Source organism: Micrasema longulum, unplaced genomic scaffold, assembly GCF_059751315.1.
Source record: "Micrasema longulum isolate JH-2025_06_02 unplaced genomic scaffold, ASM5975131v1 h1tg000309l, whole genome shotgun sequence".
Classification (NCBI taxonomy): Eukaryota; Metazoa; Arthropoda; class Insecta; order Trichoptera; family Brachycentridae; genus Micrasema; species Micrasema longulum.
In genome coordinates, this window is record NW_028277513.1 from 319,106 (window position 1) to 333,990 (window position 14,885).

The 14,885-nt window shown below is 32.0% G+C and overlaps 1 protein-coding gene across 4 annotated transcripts in view; it reads right to left on the bottom strand.

Annotated features, from left to right (window-relative positions):
* Positions 1-1,169: 1,169 nt before the first annotated feature.
* The window catches only part of LOC148282623 (CLIP domain-containing serine protease B8-like), a 43,835-nt gene continuing 30,119 nt past the window's right edge, over positions 1,170-14,885 (bottom strand). For 2 of the 4 annotated variants that reach the window (XM_088224778.1, XM_088224776.1), the window contains exons 3-7: positions 14,398-14,506; positions 9,412-9,593; positions 7,052-7,162; positions 5,051-5,203; positions 1,170-3,871 (exon numbers count right to left, since the gene is read on the bottom strand). In XM_088224778.1, the coding sequence (XP_088080904.1) occupies positions 3,705-3,871; positions 5,051-5,203; positions 7,052-7,162; positions 9,412-9,593; positions 14,398-14,506 (722 nt within the window). In that variant the 3' untranslated portion in view covers positions 1,170-3,704. Of the gene's footprint in view, positions 3,872-5,050; positions 5,207-7,051; positions 7,163-9,411; positions 9,594-14,397; positions 14,507-14,885 lie in introns of all 4 variants that reach the window. The other 2 variants (XM_088224777.1, XM_088224775.1) reach the window with 1 other exon arrangement.

Sequence of the window (14,885 nt, forward strand, 5' to 3'; positions counted from 1 at the left end):
TATGCATATAAAATACCAGTAATAGCGTTTACAAATAAATAAACAAATTCACAAGTTTCCTATTATTTTAAGAAATAAGAATAACTGTAAGCAGTGGTTAACCTAACCTAACCTGATCCACAAATTCTCATTTTGAGATACTGCAAAAAAAGTATGTTTTTATGATTTTTTCACTTTATTAAATTAAATATTTACAAAAAAAAAAACAACTAGAAATTAATAAAAAAAAACAAATGTTTTAATAAGCTTTATTTTATTCGTTGTAAAATGAAATGAAACCATGATTAATAATTTAAAAAAATTAAGATAAAATACATATTTTATTGAAATTTATTCACGCAATTTCGACTAATCGACTGATTTATTATTTATTTTATTTCCATACAAGCTAATGACCCCAGCATCAAGGAGAAATTGGTTATAGAATAAACAAGTTTTGTCGTTTAGCAAAAAGAATTTTCCCAAAGGAACGATGTATTTTTTCGGGACATAAAGTAGCTTGAATCGATTGCCGGTCTTTCAATGCGATGTCGTATCATTATTCTGTTCACAAATTTACAGTTCTGCTACAAAACCCGATCAAAAAGCAAAGCAAACAAGTCAAATATTGAAAATTAAAAAGGTTAATGTCAAATAAATTATTTTTGACATTCCACCTAACCGCCTCATTTTTAAATAGTTTTGCTCACTGTTGATATATTGTATTATATTTATTTGGGTTGAAAAATAAGAACCCCGTCACAACATATTATCTATCGATACAAAATATAGGCTATCCCTATACAAAAAAAAATGACAATCGGTCTCTCCGTTGAGATGTTAAGGAAACACAAACAAACACACTTTCACATTTATAATATTAGTATGGATTGAGGTTTTTCAAACCCCAATCCTTCGTCACTGGCCTTCTAAGGGCCATTTCCAATGCAATGACCGTTTTCGTAAGAATTAAAAAAATAAATTTTATGTACCTATAAGTAATAAAAAATAAAAAAATCCTCAACAGTATTTCATAGACCTTTATTAGTATAAAAATGTAATTTTGAAAAACGTGATATTTCCTATTGTAAGTGGACTAGATTATTTAATTAACAATAAGTCGAATTGCCCATTGAAATCAGAATTGAGGTAAATATTTTATCAACGATGATAGACAAGCTTGCGGGTTATTTTTATTTTTATATTTATTTTACGTATACACGGTATATTTTTTTCAGGGCCAGACCGCGAAATTTCAAAGCAACATTCTTCATAGTAAGCTTTTAAAAAAATCCTAATATTTGTTTTCCAAAAAGGCATTTAAAATTCTAAAAAAAAAATAATTGTAATCTCAAAATGTAGTAAATTCTTAATTTCTCGATCAGGCAGTCCCTCCACAAACCCCTACCCCTCTCCTACCCAGCCGCTTCCCTTGTCCGCGTCTGGTGCGTATCGCTTAGCTGAACCAACGGGTCAAATACGTTTTTATCGCAATTTTTTTTTTCGGGGAGGGGTTGGTGTTTGCGGGAGGGATGCTAGTCTAAAAAATTAAAGATTTACTCCATTTTCAGATCATTTTTTTTTTTTTTAAATGACTTGGAAATTTTTTATTAGAATTTTTTCACTTACATTGTGGTTATTTATTACAATACATGAAATATTCAGTTAATACTAAAATTATGATTTGACAATTTAGAATTCTTAGAAATTAAAAAAAGCTATTCGTAATAGGAAAAAAAATGTTAATAACCAAATAAACAATATTTTCTTTAGTCCACTATTGTCAAGTTTTAAAGTTCGTATCCATCTCACTTCACACCTCACACTTCCCATCTTTACAATGACTGAAATTAGAAGAACGATAAGTTCATGCTTCTACCAGCTGAGACAAATTAAATGTATACGCAAAAATTTGCCGGTTGATGCCGCCCGTAAAATAATAAATGCGTGTGTAGTGTCTTAGAGTCAATTATTGTAATGGTATCTATGCAGGTCTACCAATGAACGAAATGATTCGCCTACAGTCTGTATTAAATGCTGCAGCGAGACTTATTTTCGGCATCTCTAAGTTCAGTCATATCACTCCACTACTTCGGAAATTACACTGGCTAAGTTTTCCTCAGAGGGTGGAATACAAACTCTGTTGGCTTTTGTATGAATCACTGCACAACTCTGCTTCGGAATATCTAACTAAGGGAACTATGCATTCCAGATGAACTAGCTGACAGGCGTCTTAAGCTTAAATTAGCTACGTCTTCGGCGAGAGAAAGGGTTATTATATCTCTACGCAAACAGCACTCTAAGTTCGGTGAACGCGCATTTGCGGTTGCAGGCCCCATGGCATGGAATGCTCTCCCAGCAGAGGTGCGAGGCTGTGAGAGTCAAGCGATGTTTCGGAAAAACTTAAAACCAACTGGTTCTCTAAATCATTTGAATAAATCCGTAGCATGTGTTAACAAAATATTTTTAAAAATTACAAATTTAAAAACTTAAATTAAATTTATTTATCTATAGAAACACTTTGTAAACCGCATTTGAGGCAATATATTACAAAAATGGCGCTGTATAAGTTATCGACAATATGACAAAAGAGTTTACTAATTAGCTCCATATGTTACGATGTAATATTTAATAATCACAGTTAAAATAAAGTAGGATAAGATTCATCGGTTTATTATACCTTCATAAAGAAGCTTTTGCAGCTTTGAAACTGGTAGGTAGAAAAAATTAGTGGTTAAAAACCAAGTTGTTTTATATTTATTTAATTCAATTGAAATTGGTCGGTAGAAAAAATAAGTGGTTAAAAACCAAGCTGTTTTCAATTCTTTAATTTGAGATTCATCGGTTTATTATACCTTGATAAAGAAGCTTTTGCAGCTTTGAAACTGGTAGGTAGAAAAAATTAGTGGTTAAAAACCAAGTTGTTTTATATTTATTTAATTCAATTGAAATTGGTCGGTAGATAAAATAAGTGGTTAAAAACCAAGCTGTTTTCAATTATTTAATTTGAGATTCATCAGTTTATTATCCTTGATAAAGAAGCTTTTGCAGCTTTGAAACTGGTCTGTAGAAAAAACAAGTGGTTAAAAAACCAAGTTGTTTTATATTTATTTCAAGTGTTTATCTAAAAATATTCTCTTTACGATTTATTTTGTCTTCTAGTTCTCTGTTTCTTTCGTTCTTCTATCCTTATCTTTCAATATTTCGTAATAAAAATAATGATGTGAGTGATTCTAAATAAGTACAAGTCCTAATGATGAGGTAATAAAGCGGTGTATGCAAATTTATAAACAAATAAGTTTTAAAATAGTGCCCAATTGAATCAATGTAAACTTATTTTTTAATCTAAGTTTAATTAGAACTTCAATAAATTAAAAGCGCTCGGGGACAAGTTCAATTTTTTTTCCAACCCCTGCTACAATTTTATAGCCATAACTTATTTCGTCACGTAACACCTTAAAAAAAAACAAAAAAGTCATATAGAACCCAAAGCTATATAATATATCTTGTTCGGTGTTTTAGATACCATTCAATATAAACGTACCAGAAGCCAAATGATCAAATTGTTTAGAACAATAACACGCGTATGTAGAATATATCTTTAGTGCGCTTGTTATTATTTTTTTTTACTAATGTTTTACGTTTGGTTGAATTCACCGTAAAGGAGAAATTGAGCAATTTGATACTATTTAAAAAAAATAAAATCACATCCAAATTAAAATATCTTAAATATTGATGGAATCCAGAATCCAATCCAAGTATGAATGCACTCTGGTGTATACTCCAGGCAACGCAGCTGTACCGCACCTTCGAGGACCAAAGGAAACGATCCCAATCAGAGTTGCTCGTCTTCTGCCATCAGATTCCAAGAATAAAGGACCTCCACTATCACCTGCAAATGAATAAAAATGCTATAATATTTTTAAAATACGAAGACTTAATTAACAGTACTATCGTCTTTACGACGTTCATAAATATTTCCTCTTTTTTTCTCAGACTCATGTAGTCCATTTAGGTTTTTTTTAAATGAATAACCCGCTAAGCCTCTATTTAGAGGCTTGTCAGCAGGCAGGATAGAGGGGATATGGAAGGAATTAATGAAAAATACATCACAACACCCGGACCAATTGAGAAAAAATCTTTCTTGGATGTTTTTCTTGCAACTGGCGGGAATCGAACCCGCGACGCCAGTTTCACAATTGGCCGTCTAATATTGCAATTTTTATGTACCGACATATAAGGACGATAAAATCAATACAACTTTTAAAAAAGCTTGAACAAAAAAATCTCAGGCTCTATTTTGATGATTCTTAAAATCTAGAATCTCTGTTATTAATTCTAATTCTTAAAAGGAAATTACTTCTGTGAAATAACAGGTTATTTTTTTAAATGTGCTGGCGTGTGGTTAAGACCAAAATTATTTTCAACCATTTATTTAAACCTGTTATTCCGCAAAGTAAACGCTAAAACAATATATAGAGTGACGTAATAATTAAACGATGGACCTAATTTTGATCCTTGTGGTACACTGCATATTGGTATTTTTATCAACAATACTTAGAATTTGTCTAAATTTTTGTTGAGAAGGACTGGATTCAACTCCCTGGGGAGCTATTAATATTTACATATAACAACCGACATATAGAATATTTTAGAGAAGGTTATACAAAATTCCAACATACAGAATGCCAAGCCTAAGCCAAACCAGCCAATGACAGGTCATAAGCCCTTTAAACTCCTAGACTTCTTTATTACCTTCTATAAAATGTTCTTCATCTCGGTTGTTATATGTTGGTATTTTTATCTTTGATATTTTATACATACATAGTATAGTATTCATATCACTTGATTTATCTGTAAAAAATAGTTTAAACTACCATGGTCATTTACTTATCCGTACTCAAAGATGCATAGGGCACTGTATCGGTACTCCATTTGCAGTGTATCTGAATCAATTTTATTACATGGAAAATAATACGATACATAAAGCTAGTTAACACCTCGTTGAGTGGATATTTGATTAACCGAAAATAATTTAATCGCTTTTTCGTTTCCGATTCAGGCTACATACCTTCACAAGCATCCATGTTCTCCACACCACCAGTACAAATCTGTTGATCACTAACTGTGATGTCGAACCTAGTTTTGTATGTCGTGATGCACTGGTTAGTTGGTATGACCAGCAACCGAACCCACTTCAATGTAGGCGAACCATTAGATCTACCTGCAACAATTTTAAACACAAGATATAAAGCATTTGAATAGTTTCATAATGCAATCGAATAGGAATAAAATTTGATCTCCGAGCCAATATGATAATAAAAAAAAATCTATTTTTCTTGAGATGTCAATATTTTAGGCTCTCAGTGAACGTGTTATGAATTTTGAATAGGTCGATTTGATTTGAACTAAAAATATTTTTTAATTTATTTATTTATTTATAATTTTATATTGTTTGTATTCTTTTTTTATACAGAATAATGTTCCCTCACTGGGGTATCCCGTGCCGAGGGAAACGTTTTACAAAATGTGAAACATGCCTAAGATTGGCTATTTAACAAAGTTAACAAAACGAACAAAATAAGAACAATAATAAAACGTAATTAAACCAATAAACCTAATTATAATTAACATAATAAACAATAAAAAACAAAAATATTCATAAAAAACATAACCAATTTATATGGAATAATTAATAAAATTCATAAACAGTGCATACATTTTACATATTTGGCTTGATCCACTCATCGATCCGTGCGCAACCCACCTTCACTATCCATTTCTTAATAACAATTTTATATTTTGAGAACTTCCTAATTGTCCTTATGGATAATGGAAGTAGATTGTACACTTTAACCGAGTAGTAGGTCAATCCTCTTTGACCGAAGGTTGTATTTATTTTTTTATTTTTTGCAGCATCAGGGAGGAGTATCTAGTAACTATTGTATTTGTAACGGAAGGTAGAGAATAATGTTTACGTGCGTATAGTAACAAAGCTTTTGCATAAAGTTGTTTTATAGAATTAACATTGAGATTTTCAAATATACCGAGGGAGCTAGTTCTGATTGGGACTCTTAGGATATTTTTTATTAAAGCTTTTTGTCCAATTATTATTTGCTTGATCAGTGTGTCATTTGCACGCCCCCATCCAATTATTCCATATTCCAAAACCGATCGAGTAATTGCGTAATATATTTTTACAAGTTCTTTTAGGCTAATTATATTTCTTAGAGTTTTAAAAAAGTAAAAAATAAATAAAGATCAAAAATTTTGTTCCAAAAACAGAAAAAATTCTAATGTATGAAGCCTATGTAAAAACTAAAATATGTTATACGCAACTACTATGGGGAGAAGGATATCAAAATGACATAAACAGACTACAAAGACAACAAAATAAAATATTAAAGTGAGTATATGACCTTCCCTATCTAACTGCAACTAGATAACTTTTTAAACAAACTAAGCAATTAAATTTAACTGAACTTTTTCAACTAGAATCATTAAAATTATCCATAAATTAGCCACTAATGTAATTGTAGACGAAGAACTAAAACTTGTAAAAAATTGTAGTCGACATGGACATAATACGAGAATATCAGACAAATACCATATGCAACTTTCTAAAACAAGACAAGGACAATCAAGACTAATGAACCAGGGACTGAAATTATACAATAAACTACCAGACAAAACTAAACAAAAGACTCGGACAAACTTTTCAAAAGACGTAAAAAATATTATTTTGAACAACAGAGTATGAATGAAAAATGTATATACTATTCTATGTAAAATGAATGTAATAATCCGTAAGGGTTTATAAATAAATTTCAAATATTTTTTTTTTTTCAAAATTGCTTTTTCAATTTATTTTTAATATGAATAATTTGATGAGTTCATCTTAAATTCCCATCTATATAAATTACGCGCTTTTTTATAATTAGGTAGGTGACTACTACAGGTGGAAAAAGAATATAACCTATAATTTAATTTGATTAACAAACAAATGAATCCGTTTCTTTAGATAAGTGACAAGCTGAATAAGGTTGTTTGTAACATTATTAATAATACTTACTACCCGTGTTGGTAGATCCCCACCCGGCGACCGTGGCCAGAACCCCCGCCAGGTCCCGTTGGACGCTTTCTCCAGACCCATCGAACGGCAGGCACAGTGGACTTATATAATCTGGAAACAAAGGTAACAAACAGAATAAGGTAGTCCAGAAATCAAACAGAAAGCGACGAAATAAAACATAATTTTAAAGAACCACTTAATTAACAATATTTTGAGTTTGTCCAAATTTTTGTAGACAAGGACTGGATTCAACTCCCTGGGGAGCTGTTTATATTAACAGATTACAACAGAGATGAAGAACATTTAAGAGAAGGTAATATGGAATATCCAGTAATAATAATCCAGTGGTAATATCCAGTCCTTGTCTACAAAAATTTGGACAAACTCAAAATATTGTTGATAATTTACCTGGTCCATGAAGAAGTATAGAAATTGAAAAAATAATATTTTCAGGCGTTGCCTAGTATGTAGGTGAAATAATTCAATTAGATGAATCTCACCCGCATAAATAAAGGTTTCAGCTTTTTAACTTCACAAACATCAACAGATGAAAGAATTGAAGGAATATAGATGTTCAAATATAAGCAGAATGGTGAATGTTACACAGTGTGTAAAGTGGCCACTTAAACCAGCCATTGACAGGTCATAAGCCCTGTAGATACCTAGACTTCCATATTACCTTCTCTTAAATGTTCTTCATCTCTGTTGTAATGTGTTAATCACTTAATTATTTGATTTAAAATATTTTCCGATAATTCTTGATGGAAACCCACTGTAATAATGTAATAACTTATATTTACATATGTTAGAGAAGACTCCCCTTCTTTATTTACATTTAAGTCAAGATTGAAATGTCACTATCTTAATATTTAAATTCTTCCTTTATCCTTCTTCTTTCCTTCCCATTCCCTCTCCTCTCTTCATAGTATAGTGTTATTTTATTTTTTTTAGAATTTATTTTTTGTTAATCTTTGCTTTTAATTTTTGTATAAAATTGTAAGATTCAATATGTCCATGTATTTATAATTTTCTCAAACTGAACGGTTTGGGTAGGTAGGAAGAAATTGCCTTAAGGCAATATGCCCGCCCTTATATTTATATATATTGTATACGTGTATAAAGTGTCAAATAAATAAATAGTAATTAAAAATACTATATGAGATATTCAAAATGTTTGCCTAATTAAACCTACCATAGTATAATTAATAAAGTTTCAATCATAAAATAAATAAAACAACTTTGTTTTTAATCACTAATTTTTAAACAATATACAGTTTTTCCAATTTTCGTAGTTAAGGACCGGATTCGACTCCCTGGGGAGCTGTTAATATTAACATATTTTAACAGAGATTAAGGACTTTTGAGAGAAGGTAATATAGAAGGAGAAGGTGACAATGACACGTCATAAGCCCTGTAGATGCCTTGACTTCTTTATTATCTTATCTTAAATGTTCTTCATCTCTGTTATAATATGTTAAAACTCTTTTTCATTTTATTTTCTATCGACCGGTTTCAAATAAAATAAGTTATTCATTAAAAAATACTTGGCACACTTCGATTTATTTTTTTGACCAATTAGACTGGTGAATATTATACAGTGTAAGGATAATTTGTATAAAACTAAATATTATCTTGAGTGTAGGTACATTTAAAAATAAGTTGAAAGAGATACAATACCCAATATTTCAATGGAACAGAGTGGGACAAATTATTGAAACATGTGTTGGCGGTGTACTGTAAGAAGGATTCTATTCTATGAAAAATATTGATAGTTTTAACAAATTACAACAGGGATGGAAAATACCTTAAATAAGGGAATATGGAAGTCTAGGCATTTACAGGGCTTATGACCTGTCATTGGCTGGTTTACGTGGCCACTTTACACACTGTGTAACATTCACCATTTCGCCTATGTTTGAACATCCATATTTCTTCAATTCTTCAATCTGTTGATTTTAGTAGCCTACTGTAGCACCACATTAAAAGGCTTCGATCTTTTTTTAAGTACTTTGGGTGAGGTTTCACGGATGTTCCATTTTGATCGCGAATACGATAAACAACCATGGTGAGAAACTGTTATCACGTCGCTTATTGGCACGTCGAAAGTTATTTGTGATTGAGCAGAAGAATAGTAATATATCAGGCTATTGAGTAGGAGGCGAGTTCTTTTACATAGCTTCTTTTACACTAGTATACATGCGAGTTTTCAGGTTTAACCAGTGGTCCCCAAAGAATGAGACTCAATGAGGCTCAAGGTTGATGAAGGACTTAGAATTACTCAAATTTATAATAACTACTTGCTTAATATAACTTTCTAAATAAATACCTTACACTACATATCAAATGGAAAGTCGACTTACACGAGAATTCCACTTGTTCTGCGAGCAGTATGAGGGCAATATCGTTACTGAGCCGGGGGTTGTTGTACGAAGGGTGGACGGTTAAATTAGTGGGAACATAATCCTTCGGGGGGTCTGCACAGTCAGTTCCAGCGCAGTCCAGGGCGGTCCTCTCGTCCAATTCTCCCAAACGAATGGTTACCCTAAATCAAAGGCAAAAATGTTTTTTTAGTGTTTTCAAATCTATGTAGACATATCTTCATTTGACTCTCTCGAACCTTGCACAAAATTGGAAAATATACATAAATCATAATAATGTTGACATCACATTGTATTCACTGCATTTTGTGGTTTATTTATTTATTCATTCAAAATTACACTAGTTTAAATATTAATGAACTTATTAAGGCTTTTTAGGCTATGCCCGTGTCAAGGCATAATAATTTCACAATAAAAATACATAGTAAAATTGATTAGATTAAATTATAATGACATGTGATGCAATAGAATAACAATCTAGAGAAAAAAGTATTACGATTAAAAAATAAAATTCCGAAGAATACAATGCAAAAAAGATAGTCAGTAATTATACAAATTAAGATTCATACATAATCAAATATACAAAATACTGGTATCATTAAAATCAACAAAATAATAGTAAAATATAGTAGTATTAAAAAAAAACAAAATAATAGTATCATTCATCATTCATCATTCATCAAAACCCACTTGTTCTATAAATCATTTGAATAAATCCGTAGTATGTGACAACAAAATAAATTGTTTTTAATTAAATTACAAATTTAAAAGCTTCAATTAAATTGATTTAACTACAGAATCACTATGTAAAGCGCCCTTGATGTATTATATTACGAAAGTGGCGCTATATAAGTTATCCATAGTAATAATAATAATTGAAATCAACAGAAAAATAATGAATATATAAAATAATAATTGAAATGACAGTACAGATATGTTTTCTTTACCTATCGCATCGTGTGTACCGACGTGTGTCAATTAAATTTTAAAATAAAATGCTTCCTTGTAGAATAAGGTTTAGAAATTTACCATATTTAAAAAATAAAAAATAAAAAATAAAATTTATAACGTTTCTTGACTTAAATATTTACAAAAAGGTTTCGAAAATAGGTATAAATTATTATTATTTTATTTTTAACAATCAAACTTCTAACCAAGCTCTTTCTTGTACACTTTTCAATAAAATTAAAGTTTTAAATTATTTATTTTAATACTTACGCACCCACACACACGCACCCTCTCCCTCATTCATTTACACACGACATGCACACTCTCCCTCATACATTCACACATACACACACATGAATACAAACGCCACACACATACAATTACGATACTTATTTTTTTATGTAATACTCGTAGCTGTAAAAATCCCAAATATTTTTTTTTTAAATAAAATAAATAATACTGGAATAATATAGCAAAAAACATTGACGATGTTTTGAGTTTGTCCAAAATTTTGTATACAAGAACCGGAACCAAGTACGCCCATTGGGCGTATATATAAATAAATAGACTATTTAACTGAGCCAGAAATTTTATTTTTTATTTTTGTGTATCGTATTCAACACCTTGATTTTTTTAAATTTTGTATTTCTGAAATTTGTGCGCGTGTGACGTCTCAAGTTCTCTTCCACTTCTTCTCAGTCAGTTCTGCTGATTGGTCCGTTGACAGTAAGGAAACCGGAAATTTTTCACATCTCTCTTATCATCGGTTGATTCATATGAACTAGTGACGTCGTTCGAAGTAGTTCGTGCTTATTAAAATATTTTTTTCCTACATTTCAAAAACTTTGTCGTACAATCGAATGCTCTAAGTTTTACCGTGCATAATAAAACATCTTTTATATCGAATTTTCCCGTAGGGCTGAAGTTTTTTATTCGTACTAACTATGCGCAGAATTCTCCTAGGGTTCATTTAGCTCGAAACTATTTTTAGTTTTTTAACACAATCGATATATTTAACTAGAGTTAATCTAAATACCAAATGACAGTTTTCAAGCAATTATTTAAAATAATATTTTTCTCAATAACGTGTTTTTTTCTTTCTTCTTCTTCTTATTGTTCCTTTCCCCGATGGAGGTTGGATATCGTCGTAGCAATTCTCACTTTGTTAGCAGCTACCCCGAACAAGGACTGAGTGCTGAAATGGAACCAGTCACGCAAGTTCTTTAGCCGAGAGATGCGCCCTCTACCTGCACTGCGTCTTCCTTCAATCCTTCCCTGTCGAATGACTTGTAAAATGTTATATTTTTTGCCTCTCATCACATGCCTAAAGTACTCCACCAAGAACTTCTAGAAATTTCAAAAAGAAACAACCAGGATTCTAGAGAAATAAGGATAATTGGTAACCTCTACTGGCATCGAAAAGCTGCAGTGAAAGTGGATGATGAATTGACATCGGATATAGACATATGTCGAGGAGTGCGGCAAGGATGCATTCTGTCTCCTTTCTTTTTTAATTTGTACTCGGAAGCCATTTTTAGAGATGCGCTAAATGAACTAACAGATGGCATTAGCATAAATGGACAAATTATAAACAATATCCGATACGCGGATGATACTGTCCTTCTCGCAGATAGTATGGAAAGCCTGCAGCTTTTGCTGGACAAAGTTTACACGGCTAGTTTGATTAAAGAGCTAGAAATTAACATTTCCAAGACTAAATGTATGGTTATTCGAAAAAAGCCACAAACTTTCTTCATGACTTTAAAACTTGGAGCGCAGGTTATTGAGCAAGTCTATCAATATTAATATTTATGATCTTGGCTAAATGATAAATGGGATCACTCTCAAGAGATCAATGTACGAATAGAGAGGGCGCAAGACTGCTTTTTAGGATACGTGACCTTCTTTGCAGTAGAGACTTTAATTTAGACCTCCGAATGCGCATTGTACGATGTTACGTTTTTTCAGTACTTTTTTACGGCGTCGATACGTGGACACTCACCCAATGTACTTAAAAAAAGAGCGAAGCCTTTAAAATGTGGTGCTACAGGAGGATATTAAAAATCTCCTCGGTGGACAGAGACCGAAAGGTAATGCCACTGCATGACATAACCAATACTATTTTAAATATCAACTTTTCTGCTCACTCAAATTTAAAACACACATTTGGTCATAATATTCATAATTACAATACGCGTTATTCAAGGAATCTTCATGTGTCTAAGTTTCGCTAAACAAAGTTTGCCAGTAGGTCCTTGGAAAATATTGGCCATTCCGAATATAATAAACTGCCTGATGAGCTAAGACACGAAAAACTGAATAAAAAATCCAGAAGTGTCGCAATTAAAAAATATTTCTTAAATCTTTTTGATATTGATAATTATTAATGTAGTTTATATAAGATGGTGTTTTATGTTTCTTATACAATAATGTTTTCTTTTTATTTCGGATGTATTAATTTGTATGATATTATGTATTGTCAAAAAAAAAGTTTTTTCTTAGGTACGGTCCCAAATGTGTTTCTAATAACTCCTGGGAGCATAATATGTAATTTTTGTATTATATATTTTATTAATAATAAAAAAAAAATGATACAAAAAAAGAAACGATGACGTTCTCCGACGGATGGAAAAAAATAAAGAGGTTCTAAAGACCATAAAAAAAGAAAGTTAGAATCTTAGTCCTCTAGTTTATCACCTTTCTAACGGTACTAAATTTATATCCAGGGAGTTGCTAACTTTAAAAAAATAAATTATGATTTTCGTACCGACCAATTCAGTAAAGGTTTGTTGCTACCTGGGCTGGTATTCTAAACGAAATTATAGCGCGGTAAAGCGCGTTTTTACGTACTAAATACGCATTATAGCGCGCTGTAAACGCGTTCGGAATACCAGCCCTGGGGTGCTATTCTGAACCACTCTCGTGGCACGAGAAAACAGTTTTTCTCGTGTATTTTGTATGCAAATACACGAGATAATACGGCCACGAGAGCGTTTGGAATACCAGCCATGAGGTTGCTAACGGTGGCAACGGTATCTTTGCATGATCTCAGTGTTAATTTTTATTTAATTTAGTACCGTTGGAAAGGCGACAGACTAGATAACTAAATTAGAATAGAATAAATTATTGAAACATCGTAGTTTTATTTTTATTTCATGTTAAATTTGATCGTAAAGTTTTTTTTAAGGCGTAATATTTTATTTTTAACCCCAGTTTGAGGCAAGTTCCGACGTATTTTAATCACAAATATTAATGGCTGCGAACAATTAATAAAAAATACTTAAATAATTATAAAAATAATGTTCTGAAAGCTTAAAGGTCAAATTTTGAAAAAATCTCAATAAAACATAAAAATTGACATATGCCTCAAATTATAAAACCTTAGCTAGGGAAAGTAAGGTCCAATAGTTAGCAAACGATCTCCTCTATGTGCGAATTTGCCATGGCGGGTTCAGTTCCAGTCACTCTGTGTATACTTCCGAATTATTTCATCGATAACTCGGCCATTTTAGAGAGTATCAATTTTTGTGCTCCTGATGGCTATCTCCGACAGTGTCAGCACAGACTGTTTTACCTCCCGGTTTCCAGAACCAACCTGCCTCTGGTCATGCCGATTGGAAGAGCAGTCAGCAGCTGAACATTATCACTTTGGAGATCGACATCTTTCACATTGGTGAAAGTATGTTTAAGAGGCAAATACTCTTGCTATTAGAGAGATTATACCTTAATAATGTCGAACCATTGCTCAAGGGTTCTTGGTTTGATATAAAGTTCCAATTTAACGTCTTAAATCCTTTGTTATTCGTTATGTTACTTTGTGAATAAATAATTTGAATTTGAATTATTTTATTTCTACCCTAAGACGCCCATGCTTCCAGATTACGAAAAGCTCATTCGTGCCGCCTTTCTTGTTTGACAACGAGCAATTTTCGTTTGTATGCAGGCACCGTCAAGGGGACATGAGCCCTGAGATACGGTATCCGATATACGGCGGGAGAGATTTCATTTAATTTTACTTACAGTTGCAGACCGATCGGAAGATTTGTGGTGCAGTGGGCTGCCGTGAGGACGTAGCGATCGTTGATCAGAGTTCCTCCGCACCTGAACAAGATACTCGGCTCCGAGTTCCCTGAAAGACCGAGAATTACTATAATCGAGTCTCCGCAGTTTGGACAGGCTGCAGACCATGACAGAAATGGGCAAAATACGGAAATCGGTCAATAAATGGGTCAGCGAGGCAAAAAGGGTCAGCTTGGCTGTTTACGACGATGCCCACCGATGGGAGCTGACCAAGGCCGTTTTACTTTTGGCAGTTACTTTGAAACTGAGTGAAGTCTTGTGTCATTGTGATTTGCATAAATTTGATTGATGTATTTCAGCAATCGTGCAATATTATGATATAATCAAATCCCTGTCAAACTATCATATAATTTCATTGTGTAAAATTTTACAAAATACTGTATTAATCTTATTTTCTCAAAATGTAAATCAAATAAAAACTTTAGCTC